This window comes from Salmo salar, chromosome ssa03, assembly GCF_905237065.1.
Source record: "Salmo salar chromosome ssa03, Ssal_v3.1, whole genome shotgun sequence".
NCBI lineage: Eukaryota > Metazoa > Chordata > Actinopteri > Salmoniformes > Salmonidae > Salmo > Salmo salar.
The window spans coordinates 78,892,012-78,917,044 of NC_059444.1; the positions used below are offsets into that span (position 1 = coordinate 78,892,012).

The following is a 25,033-nucleotide window of genomic DNA, read 5'->3' on the forward strand; positions in this document are numbered from 1 at the left end:
AACCTGTTTGTAATGACGTTATTGTAACCAGATTTCAACCTGTTTGTATTGAAGTTATTGTAACCAGATTTCAACCTGTTTGTATTGAAGTTATTTTAACCAGATTTCAACCTGTTTGTATTGAAGTTATTGTAACCAGATTTCAACCTGTTTGTATTGAAGTTATTGTAACCAGATTTCAACCTGTTTGTAATGACGTTATTGTAACCAGATTTCAACCTGTTTGTATTGAAGTTATTGTAACCAGATTTCAACCTGTTTGTATTGAAGTTATTTTAACCAGATTTCAACCTGTTTGTATTGAAGTTATTTTAACCAGATTTCAACCTGTTTGTATTGAAGTTATTTTAACCAGATTTCAACCTGTTTGTATTGAAGTTATTTTAACCAGATTTCAACCTGTTTGTATTGAAGTTATTGTAACCAGATTTCAACCTGTTTGTATTGAAGTTATTGTAACCAGATTTCAACCTGTTTGTATTGAAGTTATTTTAACCAGATTTCAACCTGTTTGTATTGAAGTTATTGTAACCAGATTTCAACCTGTTTGTATTGAAGTTATTTTAACCAGATTTCAACCTGTTTGTATTGAAGTTATTTTAACCAGATTTCAACCTGTTTGTATTGAAGTTATTTTAACCAGATTTCAACCTGTTTGTATTGAAGTTATTGTAACCAGATTTCAACCTGTTTGTATTGAAGTTATTGTAACCAGATTTCAACCTGTTTGTATTGAAGTTATTTTAACCAGATTTCAACCTGTTTGTATTGAAGTTATTGTAACCAGATTTCAACCTGTTTGTATTGAAGTTATTTTAACCAGATTTCAACCTGTTTGTATTGAAGTTATTTTAACCAGATTTCAACCTGTTTGTATTGAAGTTATTTTAACCAGATTTCAACCTGTTTGTATTGAAGTTATTTTAACCAGATTTCAACCTGTTTGTATTGAAGTTATTTTAACCAGATTTCAACCTGTTTGTAATGATGTAATACTTTTTTTACCCCTTTTTCTCCCCAACTTCGTGGTATCCAATTGGTAGTTACAGTCTTGTCTCATCGCTGCAACTCCCGTACAGACTCGGGAGAGGTGAAGGTCGAGAGCCATGCGTCCTCCGAAACACAACCCAACCAAGCCGCACTGCTTCTTGACAATGCACATCCAACCCGGAAGCCAGCCGCACCAATGTGTCAGAGGTACAACTGGCGACCCTGTCAGCATGCACTGCGCCGGCCCGCCACAGAAGTCCCTAGTGTGCGATGGTGCCAAGGACTTCCCCTAACCTGGACGACGCTGGGCCAATTGTGCGGCGCCCCATGGGTCTCCCCGGTTGTGGGCAGCTGCGACATAGTCTGGACTCGAACCCAGAATCTCTAGTTGCACAGCTAGCACTGCGATGCTGTGCCTTAGACCACTGCGCCACTCGAGAGGCCCTAATGATGTAATTTTAACCAAATTTTCCTGGATGCGTCATGATTAACAACACTTCAAGTAAAGTGTTACCGGTTGGAGTAGCTACCTGTGTTAGCGTGCATGGACGGAGAACCTGCGTGTTCGAGGACCTCCAGCTCTACCAGACTGTCCGCCGGAGGAGGAGCGCGAGCCTTCAGAGACTTGGACCTCTTCCCTGAGTACACGTTCTCCAGCTCAGCATACACCGCAGACAGCTAGACAGAGAGAAGAAATGCCCTTTCATAACGACTCAGATAGAAGAGATAAAAGCCAGAAGATAAGCCCCTAAGGAGGAAACAACCTAGATCAGTGGTCACTAGTCCTAGTTCCCAAGAGCCAATGAGTGTACAGGCTTTTGTTTCAGCCTAACAGTGACACACCTGCTTGAATTAATGAGCCACTCACTGGGTCCTTGAGTAATTGAAGCCATTGTGTTTTTTAGTGCTGGACTAGAGGAAAAAGCTGCAGACCTGGACTAGTGACCACTGTTTTAGTCATCCTTATTCTAATATATCCCATTTAGCAGACGCTTTTGTCCAAAGCGACTTACAAGTCGGCTGGGGCCACTACTTTTACATATGGGTGGCCCCAGCGGGAATCGAACCCACGACGCTTGGCGTTGCAAGCGCCATGCTCTACCGACTGAGCCACACAGGACCACTTCTCTCAGTCTCACTTGGGTACCCACGTTGGTGAGGTTGTTGGGGGTCTCTGGGAGGGACGTCCCGTCTCCTGACTGTCTCTCTCCTGGAGCCAGCCTCATCCCCATCTCCACTGGATCAGTACGGATCCCTACAGGAAACATACTGCATTAGGTTTCAGGCATTCCAAAAAAGATGTCTTTCTCTATACCCATTCACTTGACTGGGTAGGTTTAAGCAAAAGCTCCACCTAGTGTCAGAAATATTTATTTCATGCTACTTCTGACAATACTGATGACGATGGTGATAATAATGATGATGACGATGATATTGCCACTGATAGTAATGATGGTGCTACTTCTACTGGTGATGAAGATGATGACAAAGGACAAAGACAAACGCAAGTACCCATCCCCAGGTGAGTGCCGATGATGAGGTCGTCAGAGCTCCGCCCACGCATGCTGGCCCTGTAGGCGGTTCCTGTCACTCTCATGGAGCTGCTACGGCGATGCGGCTCGGGGGCGGGCTCTGGCTCAGGTGGGGGGGCTGGCGCTAGAAATACACACAGTGTGTGTATGTCAGTGTACACACAACACACACACACACACACACACACACACACACACACACACACACACACACACACACACACACACACACACACACTGGCACAATCACAAATTTACGTTGTCTTTCACATCTACACATCTACCCACCAAAATCACAAATGTACACGTAGATATCACATTTACTCACATAAGCACACACAAAACCACACTTCCCACAACCCACCCTCAGCCTTGTAACCGAGGAAACGTGATATCTTGCTCTGGCAGTGCTCCTGCTCTTCGTAGGTCAGAAGCTGGTAGACAAACCGCCAGATCACCTGCTTGGCTGGCGTGTCCAACACCGGGAACACGTCCACAATCAGAGTGTCAACGTTCCTGTCGCCATGGAGGAGGGGGCGGGGTTAGGGTACTCTGGCTGTCTAATCATTGGTCACGCTAATACAGTGGTCTTACAGAACCTTGCATAAAGAGAAAATGATGGTAACTTACTCTAGACAGTGTAATTGTAGGGCTGAAGTTTCTGTACCATGTTCTCTCAAACCAGTAGATTATCTCTTAATTCACACTCAATCTCTCTTTCATTCTCTCAACATATTTAGTTTCTTTCTCTGATTTCTCTCACTTTCTCACACTCTCACTCTCCCTCCCCCTCTACCTCCCTTCCTATCCTTCCCTCCCTCCCCCTCCCCCTCTGCCTCCCTCCCTTCCTATCCTTCCCTCCCTCCCCCTCAACTTCCCTTCCTATCCTTCCCACCCTCCCCCTCTACCTCCCTTCCTATACTTCCCACCTTCGACCCTCTGCCTCCCTTCCTATCCTTTCCACCCTCCCCCTCTACCTCCCTTCCTATCCTTCCCTCCCTCCCTCAACTTCCCTTCCTATCCTTCCCTCTCTACCCTTCTACCTCCCTTCCTATCCTTCCCACCCTCGACCCTCTGCCTCCCTTCCTATCCTTCCCTTACCTCCCCTCTACCTCCCTTCATATCCTTCCCTCCCTCCCCCTCAACTTCCCTTCCTATACTTCCCTCTCTACCCTTCTAACTCCCTTCCTATCCTTCCCAACCTCCCCCTCTACCTCCCTTCCTATCCTTCCATCCCTCCCCCTCAACTTCCCTTCCCTTCCTATCCTTCCCTCCCTCCCCCTCTACCTCCCTTCCTATCCTTCCCTCACTCCCCCTCTACCTCCCTTCCTATCCCTCCCTCCCCCTCACCTATGCTGGAAGAAGCTCTCCAGGGCCTTGCAGATGGTGTATCTCTCCTGGATGGTGAGCAGGTGCTCCAGCTGCTGTCCGAAGGTGCGCCCCTGGACCCTGATAGAGGGAGGCAGGATCTCAGCCACCCACTGCAGGGAGTTGAGCACTGGGGAGCGGGGCACGCCTCCACCCGGGGACGCCCTACCTGGCCCTCCTGGCTGCTCTGGCTCGGCTAGCGTGAAGGTGGGGGGGCCTTCCTCTACGACCAGGGTGGGCATGGCACCGCTGCCCTGTAGCATGGAGACGACCTTCTCATGGGAACAACTCCTTCAGACACATATAGAGATACAGAGATAGTGTCAATATACTACAGACTCTCGACCATGCTCACCACTACGCTCTTAGAAAAAAAGATGCTATCTAGAACCTAAAATGGTTCTTCGGCTATCCCCATAGGAGAACCCTTTGAAGAACCCGTTTTGGTTCCAGGTAGAACCCTTTAAACAGAGGGTTCTATATTGAACCCAAAAGAGTTCTACATAGAACCAAAAAGGGTTCTACCTGGAACCAAAAAGGAGGTTCTCCTATGGGGACAGCCAAATAACCTTTTTGGAACCATTTTTTCTAAGAGTGTACTATACATCCCTATAGAGTAGCATGGACACCACATTCTAATGGAAACAACTAAAAAGCCCGGAACCATAACCTTATATTGAAGTCTCTATACTACAGTATCTAAGGCTCTGATCCCTACCACAAACTACCACTGCAGAGGAAACTACTCCGCTGTTTATCCACACTCTAAGTAATTAACAAATTAATTCAATACAACACAGCTGTCAGGTAATGTTTTTCCATTCATCTATTTAAAAAACAAACAAGTTGTATTAATCCATCTCTACAACAGTGTGAGATATGAACACTGGTTTCAAAATCCAAATCCACACAAAGCATACAGTTAGCTACATGAGGTCAAAACAGAGCACTAGCCTGAATTAAATACAACAAGGGGAGGTTGGCTTGACAACATACAAACAAACGTATATGAACCAGTAAATCATATGTTTCTATATAAAACCATTAAGCCTAATTTAGAATGCTGTCTAACCGCATGTCAAGCCCATTGAGGAACAGGATGCGGTCTCCAGGTTTGAGCCCCGCCTTATCTGCTGGACTCCCTGGAGAGAGCGAGAGTGAGAGTGAGAGAGAGAGAGAGAGAGAGAGAGAGAGAGAGAGAGAGAGAGAGAGAGAGAGAGAGAGAGAGAGCGAGAGAGAGAGAGAGATACATAATATAGGCTCCAGAGTCTGTGCTCACAGATGGACCAGAAAGCCTCAGCTCATAGCTGGTGTGAACCCTGTGGCAACACAATGTCTCCACAGCAACATGACATACGGGTTGACAAAAAATATGCCTTGCACCAGTCTGTGCATTTGACACTTGCCCACATGATGTGTATGTATCCATGTGTCTGTGTGCAAGCCTGTCTGCACACACACACACACACACACACACACACACACACACACACACACACACACACACACACACACACACACACACACACACACACACACACACACACACACACACACACACACACACACACACACACACACACACACACACACACACACACACACACACCCACCCACCCACCCACCCACACACACACACACACACAGCTCTAAGCAACCTACCTGGGATGACTGAGTCGATCCAGACAGGTGCATGGCCCCTGAGGGTGAATCCAAAACTTAGGTTCCCTTTGCAGACTCTCACCGTCCTGCAGTACAGATAGAAACACAACACACATAAATGGATATGGCCTTGGTAAAGTGGTTCACTAACCCTAACCCTTGGTAAGGTGGTTCACTAACCCTAGGTAAGGTGGTTCACTAACCCTAACCCTTGGTAAGGTGGTTCACTAACCCTAACCCTTGATAAGGTGACTCACTAACCCTAACCCTTGGTAAGGTGGTTCACTAACCCTAACCCTTGGTAAGGTGGTTCACTAACCCTAACCCTTGGTAAGGTGGTTCACTAACCCTAACCCTTGGTAAGGTGGCTCACTAACCCTAACCCTTGGTAAGGTGACTCACTAACCCTAACCCTTGGTAAGGTGACTCACTAACCCTAACCCTTGGTAAGGTGGCTCACTAACCCTAACCCTTGATAAGGTGGTTCACTAACCCTAACCCTTGGTAAGGTGGCTCACTAACCCTAACCCTTGGTAAGGTGACTCACTAACCCTAACCCTTGGTTAGGTGGCTCACACTTTAGGGAAGAGACTGGTGAAATGACATGGAAACAGAACATGTGAAAGTGATTGAAAAAGGACAGCTGTAGCCATGTGTCATTGTGTCCCCCAACCTACACCCTCACCCTGCCTCAATATATGGCTTGTTACCATAGAAACTCCTCTGGGTAATACTTGGGATTAGTACGTCATCTAAAAACGACGTTGAATTGTCTCATTTAAAACCTATTAGAGTCTATGGAGGGTCTGCAGTAAACACTCTCCATTTCAGGTGTAAACAAATAAAAACATGCAGTTGGAAAGTAATAATGAGGTTACAACTACTCTACCTGCTGTACTGAAATACATATATCACTTCAGTGATTGGATTCATATATGAGGAACACTTTCAGAGACTATGTCCCAAATGGCAGCATATTCCCTATTTATTGCACTACTTTTGACCAGGGTCCATATGGCTATAATCAAAAGTAGTCCACTATATAGGGAATAGGGTACCATTTGGTACACATTCAGAGTCTTGTACACTAGTTACTTTACGCCACAGCCAGAGTGAACAGCCCACCCTGCATTCACTTAAACATAGACACTCCATCCCCGAGGGATAATGTTGCTTCATTACTTGTTTGGAGAAGTTAGACCCACAGAAAAAGATGGGCATTCCTTACTTCCTCTTCGCACTTCCGTGGACTTATTTGGATGATTTATTTATTTAGTCTGTTTGTTTCTCTCTCTAAGTATTTATAGTCTACTCTAGAGCATTTATATTTAGTGTTAGAGCAGGAAGCCAGGATCAAGGCACTTTCTATTCTTAAAAGAGTGACACTACCTTGAACTTTCAGGTATGCACCCTTACGGGAAAAAGCACATCAATTTCACGTGAACACGTGAAGTGTTCCAAAAACACGTTTTCATGTGATGACATGTGAGAACATGTAAAGCAACATGTGATAACACAAATCTACTCGTGAAATAATGTTTTTTTTTCTGTAAGGGCAGGTACAGTCAAAACAAGGCTTCAAATAGACAGTGATGTGTCTATTTGAACACACTCCTACACACAGGCCATGCTAGTATAGTAATCCATGTCAAACGTGATACATTTAGCTGTAAATGTTAGCTAATTAAGTAATTGACTGGACTGGAGAGGAGAATTATCTGAAGCAGGGCAGATCCATTAATGGCTAGAAATGACATGCCTATAGAACATAATTTATGTGATGTATTTCTTCAAACACATTGAATCAACATACAGTACCAGTACATAGGCTGCAACATTATAACAGAGAGACTCTGTCTGGGCCACTTCTACAGATGACTAACTGATTCCTTCTATAATACCTGATCCAACATATCAATCATCAGCCAGCGAGGGCTTATCATCATAGTCAACTAAGACTCTGTACTATCATTGGCTAAGGCTAGGGTGGTCAACTAAAACTCTGTACTATCATTGGCTAAGGCCAGGGTGGTCAACTAAAACTCTGTACTATCATTGGCTAAGACCAGGGTGGTCAACTAAAACTCTGTACTATCATTGGCTAAGGCCAGGGTGGTCAACTAAAACTCTGTACTATCATTGGCTAAGACCAGGGTGGTCAACTAAAACTCTGTACTATCATTGGCTAAGGCCAGGGTGGTCAACTAAAACTCTGTACTATCATTGGCTAAGACCAGGGTGGTCAACTAAAACTCTGTACTATCATTGGCCGACTGGTCAATTAGAGCCTAATTCACACTATAGGACAACACCAAGCCAAGGCGAGCTGTTACTGCACTGGCCTGGTTACGCATCCACCATCGTTTCTGGAACCATGCAATATGGTTCGGTACGGATCTCAAGTGTGAATCAGGCTAAAGACTCTTACCTGCGAAGGGCTGCAGCATTTCCAGCGTGCCCTGCGGTGAGTGAGGTGGTCTTCCTGAGGCCACGGATGGGGGGCATCACGCCCTCCTCGGCATGCGTTCGGGGGACAGAGCTGGCCCGGGTGGACACCAGCAGGCGCTCCGGGTGGTCCTCGCTGCGGCTTCGGCGCAGGCGGTTGCGGCTGGGGTCGCTGAAGCTCCGCCCTTTGAGCCGGCCCATCAGGCTCTGGGACACAACGTCATCGAAGCGCTCCCGGTGCTTTTTGGGGATGAAGATTCTGGCAAACATGGAATAATAACATGAAACACTATTCTGTTAGTGGCAATGGTCAGACCCACAGTCAGAGACAGCGAGGCTGCTAGAGACTTAGGAAAACGTTATGCTGGCAGTGCTGCCACTGTTTCAGAGGAGAGAGATCGAAGGAGAGAGAGAAGGTTCGGTTCTTCCTTTTTTTTAATCCTGTTAGCTGTCAGTGGCTCCTCCCCCTAGGGTCCAGTTCACTCCAAAGCTAGATATTTGGGGCACCACAGGCTACCAACCAGGCACCCTGTGGTGGTTCAATAGGTGCTCCTTTGAGAACACAACAGACTATAACAGGGTGGTGAACACAGACTCAAGAGACAGACACAGAGGGTTTCAATCCAAATCCTCCAGGAGCTAGTAAACACCATCCAGTACAGCAAGCCTTGATAGAACACAGATAGCATCCAGGTTGAGAAAAGGCATCTCAGTTGATAGTGAAAAGCTTATAAATCCCACATAACGTTCTTTACAAACACATTTAGTCCAATCAGCATAAAGGAGACAGAAACAGTTAGGCTATCAGATGAGATGAGTTCTGTACGCAGCTTGGTATCCATATAACTGATGTGAAATCATCAGCAGCAGCAACTCTCTATCCATAGAATCCCCTGGGAGAGAGTTGAGCGAGGTGAGACAGCAGATAGGGGAAGAGAGGAGGTAGGTCAACAGTAGCTCTACTGAGTGATTGTCTGTTGGTGGAGATGAGGATAGTGTAGACGCTTCCCTGAGTCTCTCTCACTAGCAGCTCCAGGTGTGAGCGCCCTGAAGAAGTGACAGCAGACACAGCTACTGTACGGGAATGAGAGCAGACACAATCCTTCTGTATACCACCTCTAGAGAGAACTCCCCCTCTCTCCTTCTCTCTATATTGCTATTTCCCACTCCATCCCTGCTCTCTCTCTCTCGTAAGTATTGAATTGTTTCTATCAAATTGAGCTACAATACATTCGCAGAGGAAAAACTACACAGCTGTCAAACTTTAAACACAACTGTATAAAGTTCCCTCTATAGCACACATCCCACTGTTGAGAATAGAGTGATTCACCCAAGCAGAGGAAAGATTTGTCTTTGTTTCCAAGTTACAATACAGTTTACATAATATGTCAATTATCCAGTAGATGGTCTTTGAACACAGTAATGAAGACGCAAAGATGTAGTACGACCAGTCCTTGTAAACCTAGAGTGAGTTTGTTTTAGAAGAGGAAAACTGTTGTAGTCCAAACATTGCCAATGTGGGTGCAGGAAGAAAGCACAGGAGCAGCATATACTATATTTTGCACTGGAATAGACATTTTGGGATATGCCTTGATCACCTACACACTATCCTTAAAGAATCAGCTGCCATAGTGGTTAGAACGTCGGGCCAGTAACCCGAAAGGTTGCTGGATCAAATCCCCGAGCTGACAAGGTAAAAATCTGTCGTTCTGCCCCTGAGCAAGGCAGTTAACCCACTGTTCCCCAGGCACCGAAGACGTGGATGTTGATTAAGGCACCTCTCTGATTCAGAAGGGTTGGGTTAAATGCGGAAGACACATTTCAGTTGAATGTATTCAGTTGTACAAGTGACTAGGTATCATCCCCCTTTCTCATGTATTTAGAATAGCTTGTATTCAGTTTTCTTGATTGCTGAGACAATAGGGTTGACACTGTCTGATATGCATTAGAGCAGGTCAATTATAGAAGGAGAAATTGGCACCTACTGTATCACACCATTAGACTAGTGGATTATAATAGTCAGATAGACAATATAGACGCTATAATTACATGCTTCCCAGCCAGACAGACAGCCAGCTAGTCCTGACCTCGCCACCTTGTCTCCTACGCACACCCTGCCATGCAGCCACCAGCCAACAACTCCCTCTTGACCTCTCCACGGTGTGTGTGTGTGTGTGTGTGTGTGTGTGTGTGTGTGTGTGTGTGTGTGTGTCTCAGAGTGATTAACCAGCGAAGGGGCAGACGAGGGCGCTACAGCAGAATGTTATCCTTTGTGGAGAGCTCTAAAAAAAAAAACTTTTTTAAATGGGCCCTATTTATAGTGTTCTCCATAGTCGATAAAATCAAAACAATGGGCAGGTTGGTGGTTGTTAATTGAGGCTGTTGTACTTTTTCATATTTATCCACAGTATGGAGTCATCAGTCACTGTCCCTGGTTGCACCAGCAACACAGGTACAGACCACTCTCTACTGCCTCCCAGAGGAAGAACCTGGCACTGCAGCAGGAAAACAGAAATATGAAAAGAGGCTGAGCACTTGACAACCTTGTACCTAGCCGGGGGGGATTCCGGTGGGGTACCCCCACCCAGGCAGTGGCTGTACTGGCAACACTAGCTGCAGTAACCCATGGTGAGGGGGTCACACTCGGACATTCAGAGAGGGTGTGTATTATTGTGGCTCTGGTGGCACAAAATCAAAGTCTGACTGAATGGAGATGCTTGGGAATATGGTCAATATAGGGGACCGTGTTGTGGGTGTTTCAGGGAAAAGGGGTACATTTGACCTCCATCATCCAGGACATGACAATGGTTAATAAAATCTCTCCATTTCTGCCCATTTTTTTATTTATTTTTTGGACAGTCTTGCAGGCCTTCTCATACAGCTGCAACTGTATATGCATTCGGAAATCAAGACCTTTCTTGAGTTGGGCTCTGGGATGGTGCAACTGTTGAGAATGTGAGCCTATGGTTGTGTGGGCGGAAAGGGTTGAGTGTGTATGAGTATGTGGGTGTATGTGCGAATCCCACAACTGTTGAGAAGGAGTAAAAGATGTTAGGGACAATAGAGGATGATTCACAATAATTGTTTGCTAATATAATAATTGCTTGCAATAATGTAATTTTGGTAATGGCAAGACTGGTGAGAGGTAAAATCCTTTACATAAATTTCCTACATTACTACAAATATTAATAGCTAATTATAGAAAATAAGAAACAGGATTTTTAAAATATATATACAGTTGAAGTCAGAAGTTTACATACATCTTAGCCAAATACATTTAAACCCAGTTTTTCACAATTCCTGACATTTAATCCTAGTAAAAATTCCCTCTCTTAGGTCAGTTAGGATCACCACCTTTTTTTAAGAATGTGAAATGTCAGAATAATAGTAGAGAGAATGATATATTTCAGCGTTTTCACATTCCCAGTGGGTCAGAAGTTTACATACACTCAATTAGTATTTGGAAGCATTGCTTTTTTATTGTTTAACTTGGGTCAAACGTTTCGGGTAGCCTTCCACAAGCTTCCCGTAATAAGTTGGGTGAATTTTGGCCCATTCCTCCTGACAGAGCTGGTGTAACTGAGTCAGGTTTGTAGGCCTCCTTGCTCGCACACGCTTTTTCAGTTCTGCCCACAAATGTTCTATGGGATTGAGGTCAGGGCTTTGTGATGGCCACTCCAATACCTTGTCTTTGTTGTCCTTAAGCCATTTTGCCACAACTTTGAAAGTATGCTTGGGGTCATTGTACATTTGGAAGACCCATTTGCTGACTGATGCCTTGAGATGTTGCTTCAATATATCCACATAATTTTCCATAATTCCATCTATTTTGTGAAGTGCACCAGTCCCTCCTGCAGCAAAGCACCCCACAACATGATGCTGCCACCCCCGTGCTTCACGGTTGGGATGGTGTTCTTCGGCTTGCAAGCCTCCCCCTTTTCCTCCAAACACAAAGGCAGTTCGGGACAGTCTGGACAGTCTGGCCACTCTGGCCACTCGGGACAGTCTGGGCAGTCTGGCCACTCGGGACAGTCTGGGCAGTCTGGCCACTCGGGACGGTCTGGGCAGTCTGGCCACTCGGGACGGTCTGGGCAGTCGGGCCACTCGGGACGGTCTGGCCACTCGGGACAGTCTGGGCAGTCTGGCCACTCGGGACAGTCTGGCCACTCGGGACAGTCTGGGCAGTCTGGCCACTCGGGACAGTCTGGGCAGTCTGGCCACTCGGGACAGTCTGGGCAGTCGGGCCAGTCTGGGCAGTCTGGGCAGTCGGGACAGTCTGGGCAGTCTGGCCACTCGGGACAGTCTGGGCAGTCTGGCCACTCGGGACAGTCTGGGCAGTCTGGCCACTCGGGACAGTCTGGGCAGTCTGGCCACTCGGGACAGTCTGGGCAGTCTGGCCACTCGGGACAGTCTGGGCAGTCTGGCCACTCGGGACAGTCTGGGCAGTCTGGCCACTCGGGACAGTCTGGGCAGTCTGGCCACTCGCGGGACAGTCTGGGCAGTCTGGCCACTCGGGACAGTCTGGGCAGTCTGGCCACTCCGGGACAGTTCAGGGCAGTCTGGCCACTCCGGGACAGTTCAGGGCAGTCTGGCCACTCCGGCAGTTCAGGGCAGTCTGGCCACTCCGGCAGTTCAGGGCAGTCTGGCCACTCCGGCAGTTCAGGGCAGTCTGGCCACTCCGGCAGTTCAGGGCAGTCTGGCCACTCCGGCAGTTCAGGGCAGTCTGGCCACTCCGGCAGTTCAGGGCAGTCTGGCCACTCCGGCAGTTCAGCGCAGTCTGGCCACTCCGGCAGTTCAGCGCAGTCTGGCCACTCCGGCAGTTCAGCGCAGTCTGACCTCTCTGGCGACTGTTGACTGGCGGGCAGCTCTGGCGACTGTTGACTGGCGGGCAGCTCTGGCGACTGTTGACTGGCGGGCAGCTCTGGCGACTGTTGACTGGCGGGCAGCTCTGGCGACTGTTGACTGGCGGGCAGCTCTGGCGACTGTTGACTGGCGGGCAGCTCTGACGACTGTTGACTGGCGGGCAGCTCTGATGATGACTGTTGACTGGCGGGCAGCTCTGATGATGACTGTTGACTGGCGGGCAGCTCTGATGATGACTGTTGACTGGCGGGCAGCTCTGATGATGACTGTTGACTGGCGGGCAGCTCTGATGATGACTGTTGACTGGCGGGCAGCTCTGATGATGACTGTTGACTGGCGGGCAGCTCTGATGATGACTGTTGACTGGCGGGCAGCTCTGATGATGACTGTTGACTGGCGGGCTGACGCACTATAATCCTGGTGCGTGGTGCTGGTACCGGATATACCAGCTTATGAACACGCACCTCCAGGCTAGTGCGGGGAGCGGGAACAGGACGAGTCGGACTGGGTTGACGCACTTCCGGGTCCGCACGAGAGACAGGAGCTGGAAACCCAGGGCTATGGAGGCGCACAGTCGGTCTAGATCTTACCTCCTGCACAACCCGCCTTGGCTGGATGGAACTAGTAGCCCTGTACGAGCGGGGTGCTCGTACAGGGCAGACTGGGCTGCGCAGGGGCCTGATGGTAGCCGTGCGTAGAGCGGGAGTTGGGTAGCCTGGTCCTCGGAGGCGTACCGGCGACCAGATGCGCTGCGCAGGCATCCTCCTACCAGGCTGGATGCCCGCTCTAGCACGGCACCTGCGAGGGGCTGGAATAACGCGCACCGGACTGTGCGTGCGTATGGGTGAGATAGTGCGCTCCTCAGCAAAACATAGCGCTCTCCACCCCATACGCTCCTCCATATAACCACGGGTAGCTGGCTTCCGGCTCTTCTTACGCCTAGCCAAACTACCCGTGTGCCCCCCCAAAAAAAATTCTTGGGGGTGCCTCTCGTGCTTCTCCTTCAGCGCGTCCCTGGCCTCGTACCACCGCCTCTCTGCCTTGGCTGCCTCAATTTCCCACTGCGGGCGTCGATAATCTCCAGCCTGGTGCCAAGGTCCGGCCCCGTCCAGAACTTCCTCCCAGGTCCACTTCTCCCGCCAGTCCAACTCGAATTCCCTCTGCTCCTTCTTCTGCTGCTTGGTCCATAGTTGGTGGTGGGTGATTCTGTCACGGTTGTCGTCGGTGAATGAGGACCAAAACGCAGCAGGTACGTGAATGCTCATCTTGATTTTTAATTACTCTCAAAATGAACATACAAAATAACAAACACGAAAAACGAACGAACGACAATAACAGTCTGACTAGGCACACGGCTAAGCACAGAACAATCACCCACAAATAACACATACAAACACACCCTAATATATGGGACTCTCAATCAAAGGCAGATAGACAACACCTGCCTTCAACTGAGAGTCCCAACCCCAATCAACCAAACATAGAAACACACACACTAGACTAACCATAGAATTAACTAAACATAAACCAAAACCCGGAAATACTAAATCAAACACCATTTACACAAACACACCACCCCGAACCACATAAAACAAATACCCCCTGCCACGCCCTGACCAACTACAAAACAATTAACCTTATATACTGGCCAGGACGTGACACTTCTTGATGCAATTAAAGCCTTCAAGGCTGGGAAAACTCCAGGGCTGGATGGCATACCAGTGGAAGTATACAAAACTGTTTTTGATATACTCAGAGGGCCATTATTAGCAGGTTTTAACCACTCCTATATAAATGGTAGATTATCAGACACGCAACAAGAAGGTCTGATATCATTATTACTGAAACAAGACCCAACTGTTATATATAAAAATTCAGTCCATTAAAAAAATTGGAGACCTCTTACACTTCAGTGTTGTGATGCAAAAATCCTAGCAAAAAGCTTGTCGCATAGAATTAAAAAAGTATTGTCAGATATTATTAATCTTAATCAGACAGGTTTTTTACATGGACGATACATTGGAGGTAATATAAGACAAGTACTGAAAACAATCGAATACTATGAAATATCGGGGACACCAGGCCTGGTTTTCATAGCGGATTTTGAAAAGGCTTTTGATAAAGTACGACTGAAGTTTATATATAAATGCCTAGAATATTTCAATTTTGGGGAATCTCTTATAAAGTGGGTTAAAGTTATGTATAGTAATCCAAGGTGTAAAATAGTAAATAATGGCTACATCTCAGAAAGTTTTAAACTATCTAGAGGAGTAAAACAAGGTTGTCCACTATCTGCATATCTATTTATTATTGCCATCGAAATGTTAGCTGTTAAAATTAGATCAAACACTAATATTAAGAGATTAGAAATCAGTGGCTTAAAAACTAAGATGTCATTGTACGCTGATGATTCATGTTTTCTTTTAAAACCACAATTAGAATCTCTCCACAGCCTCATAAAGGATCTAGATACTTTTGCTATCCTCTCTGGATTAAAACCAAATTATGATAAGTGTACTTACTATATTACGTATTGGATCACAAAAAAAAATGCTAATTTTACATTAGCGTGTAGTTTACCAATTAAATGGTCTGACGGAGATGTGGACATACTCGGTATACAAATCCCAAAAGAAAGAAATGATCTCACACCAATACATTTTTAGAGAAAGTTAGCAAAATAGATATGGAAAGGAAAATACCTGTCTATTTTTTGAAAAATTACCCTGATTAACTCTTTAGTCATATCACAGTTTACCTATTTGCTTGTGGTTTTGCCTACACCGAGTGACCTGCTTTTTAAATTATATGAACAAAAAATATTCAATTTTATTTGGAATGGCAAGCCAGACAAAATTAAAAGGGCCTATTTATATAACGAATATGAATTTGGAAGGCAGAAATGGTTAAATATTAAAGCATTAGACCTCTCACTAAAGGCATCAGTCATACAAAAGTTATACTTAAATCCAAACTGGTTCTCTAGTAAATTGGTAGGAATGTCTCATCCTATGTTCAAGAATGGCCTTTTCCCCTTTATTCAGATGACACTTGATCACTTTCGGTTGTTTGAAAAGGAAATAATCTCCAAAATATCGTTATTTTTTAAACAAGCCTTAAAAATGTGGTTGCAATTTCAGGTTAATCCACCTGAAAAGAGAACAAATAATACAACAAATATTGTGGTTAAACTCAAATATACTAATTGATAAAAAAATATATATATATTTTTTGAGATTTTTTTTTTAAAAGGTATAATTTTTGTGAATGATATCATAAATAGGACTTGTGTAGTTATGTCACACATGCAGCTAACACAGACATATGGAAATGTCTGCTCTACCCAAAATTACAACCAATTAATTGCAGCATTACCACAAAAATGGAAGAGAAGGGGAAAAAAGTAAGGAACTTGTTCAGGTTCAGAAATTTTGTGAAATAGCACAGTCACAAATAGAAATCAAACTGGATGAGAAATAGAGGAAGGACTAAAAACAAACAACATATAACTATTGTAAAATAGATTGTGTCTGTAAAAGGTGTTTAAGATGTATAAACTGAAGGTAGTTGCCTAAGTGTTATTGTTTATTAGTTTACTCCAATTGGGGGAAGGGTGGTAGAATAATAAAGGTATATTAAAAAAAGTATGTATGTCTATATAGGTATGTGTATGTATATATGTGTGTATGTATGATATATATATATATTTACCAAAAAAAAGATACAAATAATATTTAAAAAAAGAGGCTGAGCACTACAGAGAAACTACTAATCTTGTGGGCAGTATCTGACCAAATTAAGTGAGATTTTAGTTCTGGCTTACATAACACAGTAATAAGCACATTGATTTCCCCCATAGAATTATTCTTATTCTAATTATTTCCACAATCTATTAATAGCACAAAACTCAAAAGTACTTAGCTCTTTCTGCATCCTTGCCACAACTCTTCAGAGCCATGTACCTGCATTTAACAAGTAAACAGACTATGCCTACTATAGAGACAGAAAGAGAGGCAGAGAGAAAGGAAGAAATATATAGAGAGAGAAATAAGTTATTTTTATAGGCCACGGAGTGCTAGGCTTACCTGCTGTAATTCCAGGTAGTCATGTAATCTATTTCAAAAGGCTAGGGTTAGGCTATGTAGGCCTTTCAGCTTTTATTGAGAGGTCACTCAAGACAAAATGGAGGATGAGAAACTTAGAAAAACAAAATCCAATCCACATTACAGGCCCAGGTCCCACTCCCAAGCACTTTGTCCTAACTAGACCCAACATCTTGTGCACAGGGTCTGAACACTTTGGATAGGTGAAACAAGACAGCATCAGACCTTTCTGCCCTGAACCAAAGTTAAAGGAAACTTAAATGATTCTTCCATGTTGAGTAGGGATGTAGGCCTCTGTGATGAAGGCCTCGCTATGTCCTCAATTAAAAGCAGGTCGTGTCTATCTATAACTAAAGATGGAGGAGGGGTGGATCAAGGACGTGCCACTCTCAGGGATAAATGACAACCAGAATGTGGGAAACTTATTAAGGATGAACAATGTCAATTATCTCCTGTGAGACCCAGTTAGGAGAGATGATAAATCCGATTCACATGCCAGTGTGTAGTAGGCTGTTACTGTAACCACCCAGGGTAGAGAGAGGAGAGCTTAGACACAGCAACTATAAATGCACAAAGTAATGGGGTGCCGTATCTTGTAATACCTTTAGCGTAACACAGTGAAAAATAGGTCAATCTACAGTCAACATTATAAGGTACAGGGAGATTTAACTATTATACATACATATACACCCTAGTGTTTCAATAATTGCAAACGGAATAATATCAAACTTTAATATGGACTTCAAGCAATAGAAACACTATTGTAAGCCAAGTGCACACATTCTCAGTTGATGCTATTTTCACAATAAGGCAAAAAGTTTTGACAACAGAGAAATAACAACAACTCTCATGTCCAAGCTTTATCAAACAACATCAACAAATACTCGTCAACTCAGCGCTAAACAAGCTAAGAGCATAACTAAGATGAAAGCACACAGAGCACTGTACCGAAAGTGGCGGGAGATGCTCCTATCCCTCCCCATGCCTCTTCAGGGTACCAGGAAGTTGTGAAAGAGCTCTGAACAAGAAGGTAAGTAGGCGTCTCCTCGTCCTTAACAAGAGTAATTAGTCCTCATGTGGTTTAAATAAAGAAAATAACTCTCATGGAGAAACAGCGGGGACAAAGACAGGAGAAGAGGAAGAAGGTGAGCTTGCTGCAGGGTAGGAAGCCAGCCGCCCAAAAAAGAGAGAGATGGAGTAAGAGAAGAATAAAAAGCGTGTCTCTCTCTCTCAAAAATCTCAAGACCTCCAAAACATCCTCAGGACAGCGTCAGATGATACGCCTCTCTTTGTTCCACTCCTCTCCTCCTCCTCTCCCTTTTCCTTGTCTACTGGGTCACCCAGGGGTGGTCATGGCAACCGCTCGATTCCAAAATGCTCATGTGTGTCCAAGGTGTCACCCAAAGTGAGAATGGAAAAGACTTAGTCGTCTAGTCTCTCAGAGGACGGAGGGAGGAACGGGTGAGTAGGGAGAGAGGAGAGAAGAGTCCCTTCTGAATTACAGAGGCAGGTCGGCACAGACTGTAAGATCCACTGATGAGCAAATTATGTAATGGAATGGATAGAGAAGGAATGAGGTCTATTATATGAAGCAGAGAATCACACATCAATTGCAACAACAGTTGCCAACAGCACAGCGGTGGAATCTCCCCCAGAAAACCTACTCACAGGGGACTCTTTAAACACTATATACCAACTTTACCCACACTATTAGATAGGACATGCAGCAATAAAACGTCTCTGTAACTTTCCAGTTAACGAGACATATAAACAATGCTCCAATATTTTCTGACTTTCAACTTACTATTTGCCCACATAATGTCAAATAACTACCACATAACATTGCAGGACATACTGCACTGTATGCTCTTCTCCAAAGCTGCATTGTTTGATATGGGTGACACTTGTCACCCATATCACTATATGTTTTGCAGAACATTAAAGTGTTCAAGCAGTTGCTAACCCATGGGTTGTTCGTCAGTTTAAGAAGTTCTGCTGGCGACTGCGTCAGAAATCTAAGAGAGAATTTATTAAAAGAAGTAGGCTGCTTAAAAATAGAACACATCCGTGGGGAGAGATGGGTAGATTGGCTGGGACCGAAGCACAAGCTGGCTGGTCAAGTTTCGAAGAAGCAGGAGAGGACAGTGACTTCACCTATGAATCCACAGGGCAAGTGCACACCAAGACAGTGATAATCAAAGAGAGAAGAGGAAAGATAATGAAAGAGAGAGAGAGAGATAAAAAAAGTCTGTGAAAACACCCAGTGACAGATCATCTGGGTCCACCCATTATAAACAGAGAGTTAACCTGTTATGGCTAGGGGGCAGTATTTTCACGGCTGGATAAAAAACGTACCCGATTTAATCTGATTATTAGTCCTGCCCAGAAACTAGAATATGCATATAATTATTAGCTTTGGATAGAAAACACTCCAAAGTTTCTAAAACTGTTTGAATGGTGTCTGTGAGTATAACAGAACTCATTTGGCAGGCCAAAACGTGAGAAGATTCTGTACAGGAAGTACCCTGTCTGACCATTTCTTGAACTTCTTTGCCATCTCTATCCATTACAAAGGATCTCTGCTCTAACGTGACACTTCCTACGGCTCACATGGTCTCTCAGAGCCCGGGAAAAAGCTGAATGACGTAATTCAAAGCCCTGGCTGAAACACACGAGCGCTTTTGCTAAGTGGTCTATCAGAGGACAAAGGGCTTACGCTTGTGCACTGGCCGCCCCCGTCTTTCTGTTTTTCCCTCTATTTGCCGAAACACAGATTCCCGGTCGGAATATTATCGCTTTTTTACGAGAAAAATGGCATAAAAATTGATTTTAAACAGCGGTTGACATGCTTCGAAGCACGGTAATGAAATATTTAGAAATCTTTTGTCACGAAATGCGCCATGTGCACGACCCTTATTTACCATTCGGATAGTGTCTAGAACGCACGAACAAAACGCCGCTATTTGGATATAACGATGGATTATTTTGGACCAAACCAACATTTGTTATTGAAGTAGAAGTCCTGGGAGTGCATTCTGACGAAGAACAGGAAAGGTAATCAAACTTTTCTAATAGTAAATCTGATATTGGTGAGTGCTAAACTTGGTGGGTGTCTAAATAGCTAGCCCTGTGATGCCGGGCTATCTACTGAGAATATTGTAAAATGTGCTTTCACCGAAAAGCTATTTTAAAATCGGACATATCGAGTGCATAGAGGAGTTCTGTATCTATAATTCTTAAAATAATTGTTATGTTTTTTGGGAACGTTTATCGTGAGTAATTTAGTAAATTCAACGGAGGTTTGCGGGGGTATGCTAGTTCTGATATAAATATGAACTTGATTGAACAAAACATGCATGCATTGTATAACATAATGTCCTAGGGTTGTCATCTGATGAAGATCATCAAAGGTTAGTGCTGCATTTAGCTGTGGTTTTGTTTTTTGTGACATTATATGCTAGCTTGAAAAATGGGTAGTCTGATTATTTCTGGCTGGGTACTCTGCTGACATAATCTAATGTTTTGCTTTCGCTGTAAAGCCTTTTTGAAATCGGACAGTGTGGTTAGATTAACGAGAGTCTTGTCTTTAAAATGCTGTAAAATAGTCATATGTTTGAAAAATTGAAGTTTTCGGATTTTAGAGGAATTTGTATTTCGCGCCACGCCCATCATTTGATATTGGAGCAGGTGTTCCGCTAGCGGAACATCTAGATGTAAGAGGTTAATATTGATGAGAGGGACTGAGACAGTGGTGGAGGTGTGACGCACACGCTGCTGTTCTCACATGGTAATCTATGTAGGGAGGCATTGGAGATGTAGCATTGGAGACACTATATGTATCCGTGTAGCAAAACCGAATGTGAGCTTGCGAGATTAGAATGGTTCGTACGAGGCTAGTAGAGATGCATATGTTAGTCAAATCTAGCCCATCACTGCCCAGCAAAGGTCAGAGGGATGAAAACAATAAAGTACAGCAAGCAACACAGGACAATCTACATTAGTCCAAATGGCAACAGCTGGAGCTGCAGGGTTTTAGACTATATTCCAGAGATAGAACCTCATCAGCAACCATTTACATCAATCAGGACCTCAATCTCCTCAAAACTGAGCAAAACTGTTTCACAACAAACTGGATGCTGTAGTACGATGCCATGTGAACTCAAACCTGTGCAAAGTACAGTTCAAAAGCACTATCATGACACATGGTGAGACCCAGATGCAGACACAGGAGGCAGATGGTTGGAGTTTAAGATGTTAAATAATCCAAAAAGGGGTAGGCAAGAGAATGGTTGTGGACAGGCAAAATGTCAAAACCAGTTCAGAGTCCAGGAGGTACAGAGTGGCAGACAGGCTCGAGGTAAAGGCAGGCAGGTATGCACCTACCTGGGTGCATACCTGGCTGACTGGGGTGTCGGCGGTGAAAATCGGCGATGAGGGCCGGGTACAGAATGTCTTTAGCAGGGACCCAGCACCTCTCCTCCGGGCCATAACCCTCCCAATCAAGCAGTTACTGGAAACCCCTGCCCCATGGTCGAACCCTCAGGAGGCGTCTCACCGTATATGCTGTCTGGCCATCGCTGACCCGGGGGGGAGGGACGGGCCTGGAAACAGAAGACAAAGGACTGTGAGACACAGGCTTAATCCTAGACACATGGAAGGTAGGGTGAATACGGAGGGTACGGGGTAACACAAGACGGACAGCAGTGGAACTCAGGACTCTGATAGGAAAAGGACCAATGAAACGGGGAAACAGCTTGCAGGACTCTACCCGAAGGGGCAGAACCCGAGTGGAAAGCCATACCCTCTGCCCAATGCGGTAGCGGGGAGCTGGGGTCCGGCGACGGTCCGCTTGTCAACAACACCTGGAGTTGGTCTTGAGAATAGCCGCCCTGGCTCTTCTCCAGGTACGTCGACAGCGGTGGACAAACATCTGGGCCAAGGGTACGCAAACCTCCTGCTCTTGTTCCGGGAAGAGTGGAGGTTGATACCCCATGGAGCACTCGAAAGGGGAGAGTCCCGTGGCAGAACAGGGAAGGGTGTTCCGGGCATACTCCACCCAGACCAGTTGACGGCTCCAGGTAGTGGGGTTGGTTGAAACCAGGCATCTTAAGGTGGTCTCCAGGTCCTGATTAGCTCGCTCCGTTTGATTGGGGATGGAATCCGGAGGATAGCCTGGCTGATGCCCCAATAAGGGTGCAGAACGCCTTCCAAAACTCAGATGAGAATTGAGGACCTTGGTCGGAAACCATATCCACCGGGAGACCATGGATCCGGAAGACGTGCTGCACCATGAGATGGGTCGTTTCCTTGGCAGAGGGTAGTTTAGGGAGAGGGATGAAATGAGCAGCCTTAGAAAACTGATCCACCACTGTCAGAATGACTGTGATGCCATCAGACGGGGGAAGCCCAGTGACAAAGCCCAGAGAGATATGGGACCAGGGACGATGAGGGACTGGTAGTGGTTGAAGAAGGCCAGAAGGAGCTTGCCGTGGAGTCTTGTTCTTGGCGTACACGGTGCATGAGGCGATGAAGGCAGAGACGTCAGGAACCATTGTGGGCCACCAGAAATGTTGTCGAAGGAAGGCTAGGGTAGGGTGGTAACCAGGATGACAGGTTAGCCTGGAGGAATGAGCCCATTCCAGGATCCGGGACTGGACTGAGTTAGGGACAAACAGCCGGTTGGCCGGGCCCCCTTCAGGTCCAGGCTGGGAACGTTGTGATTTGCAAACCAGGCTCTCAATACCCCAATCCACTCTGGCTTCTAGGCATGAGGTAGGGAGAATGGTTTTGGTGACCGAGGGTGTGGCAGAGGAACTGTATTGGCGAGAGAGAGCGTCAGGCTTCACATTTTTGGATCCTGGGCGGTAGGAAATGGTGAAGTTGAATCTGGTAAACAACAGAGCCCACTGGGTCTGCCTAAAGTTAAGGCACTTGGCTGTACGGAGTCCCGATTTTATGGTCGGTCCAGACCAAGAATGGCTGTTCTGCTCCTTCAAGCCAGTGCCCCCACTCTTCTAACGCCATCTTGACCACCAGGAGTTCTTGGTTGCCTATTTCGTAGTTCCTCTCTGCAGAATTGAGACGATGGGACAGGAAGGCACAGGGATGAAGCTTTTGGTCCTGGGCAGATCGCTGGGACAGGATGGCCCCAACTCCAACATCAGATGCATCCACCTCAACCACAACCACAAATTGACGTGGCGGGTCTGGATGGATGAGGATGGGTGCTGTTGTGAACCGATGCTTCAGGTCCACAAAGGCTTTGTTGACAGCAGGAGACCATTTGAACGGTACTTTGGGAGAAGTGAGGGCCAAGAGGGGGCCGCCAGGGTGCTGTAACCCCAAATGAAACGGCGGTAGAAGTTTGCAAATCCTAGGAAATGTTGAAACTGCACTTTGGATGTAGGATGAGGCCAATCCACCACTGCTTTCACCTTTCCAGGATCCATCTGGACATTACCCTCAGCAATGATATATCCCAGAAAAGTGATTATAGAGCGGTGGAACACACACTTCTCGGCTTTCACGAACAGTTGGTTCTCCAGGAGGCGCTGAAAGACCTGCCTGACGTGAAGAACATGTTCTTGGGCAGACCGGAAAAAAAACAGGATGTCGTCAAGGTAGACGAACACAAAACAGTTGAGCATGTCCTGGAGCACATCGTTTACCAAAGCCTGAAAGACAGCGGGGGCGCTGGTGAGTCCAAACGGCATGACCTGATACTCATAATGTCCGCTGGCTGTGTTGAAGGCTGTCTTCCACTCATCCCCTTCGCGTATCCGAACCAGGTGGTAGGCATTCCGAAGGTCCAACTTGGAAAAAATGGTGGCCCCCTGGAGGGGTTCAAAAGCCGAGGAGAGGAGAAGTAAGGGGTAACAATTAAAAAATAAATAATTTGAAAACAAGCAACACCTGGAGGGGTTGGAGACAATAACAAGGACAGGTGAAACAGGTGACAAGACACATTTTAGTTGTCAACCAAACAAAATCAATCACATTTTCTTGTCCCTTTTTAAGGTAAAAATCTAATGTTATCTTCCATCTGTCTGGTTAACAATAACCAGTAAATCTTACAGAGTGCAGACAGAGTCACAAACACAGGAAAAGTACTGATTATATCACGACAAGACAGTGAACAAGGTCTGCCCAGGTCTGTGCCTGCCCAGGTCTGTGCCTGCCCAGGTCTGTGTCTGCCCAGGTCTGTGTCTGCCCAGGTCTGTGCCTGCCCAGGTCTGTGTCTGCCCAGGTCTGTGTCTGCCCATTACAGACTGGGTCACAGCTCTCTGACTAACACCTAATGGAATAAGGGGATTATGGGCAATGAGAGTCAGTGGCATCATTATTCCCTAACACTTAATGTTTTTGGTCCAGCCCAAAAATGTAAAAATATGTTTGTTTCATTTCAGTCTGATATGAGTTTCCATAACTACACATCACTTGCGTTATGCAGTATAAAAAAGAAAAAAAAAGGTTTTACTGGCAGATTTTAATTGCAAAAATAAACAATACAATATACTGTGCTAGACAATATCAGGCACTGCAAAAAGTACCTAGAGTGACACGGAGCCTGCAGTGATTGGTCTAGATTTCTCAATGCAGTGGACCGCTCTCGTCCCTTGACAGCTTCAGGATCGAATGGAACAGAGTGAACTCTGTAGTTCTGTTCAGGACAACACGATGAACAAAGGCAACCATAGGTAAATACATTCATGATTTCTTATTCCAAATGGGTGGTGGTTCATGTGCAAATCTAACGCCCTGGCCATAGAGAGGGTTTTTTTGTTCTTTATTTTGGTTAGGCCAGGGTGTTACATTGGGTGGGCGTTCTATGTTCCTTTTTCTATGTTTTTGTATTTCTTCGTTTTGGGCCGTGTGTGGCTCCCAATCAGGCACAGCTGAAGCTCGTTGTTGCTGATTGGGAGTCACACATAAGGAGCATGTTTTTCCTTTGGGTTTTGTGGGTAATTGTATTTTGTTAGTGTGTTTTCCTAACAGAACTGTTTGCTGTCGTCTTTTGTTTATTTTTGTAGTGTTCTCTTTTTCATTAAAACACTAATGATGAACACATCC

At 45.5% G+C, this 25,033-nt stretch overlaps 1 protein-coding gene across 1 annotated transcript in view; it reads right to left on the bottom strand.

The window, feature by feature from the left end:
• Positions 1 to 25,033, bottom strand: part of LOC106606694 (delphilin-like) — a 58,734-nt gene that overhangs the window by 20,583 nt on the left and 13,118 nt on the right. The window contains 8 exon segments of the mRNA XM_045715526.1: positions 1,521 to 1,668; positions 2,142 to 2,245; positions 2,503 to 2,646; positions 2,887 to 3,038; positions 3,873 to 4,181; positions 4,963 to 5,032; positions 5,553 to 5,638; positions 7,981 to 8,256. Of these exon segments, the coding sequence (XP_045571482.1) occupies positions 1,521 to 1,668; positions 2,142 to 2,245; positions 2,503 to 2,646; positions 2,887 to 3,038; positions 3,873 to 4,181; positions 4,963 to 5,032; positions 5,553 to 5,638; positions 7,981 to 8,256 (1,289 nt within the window).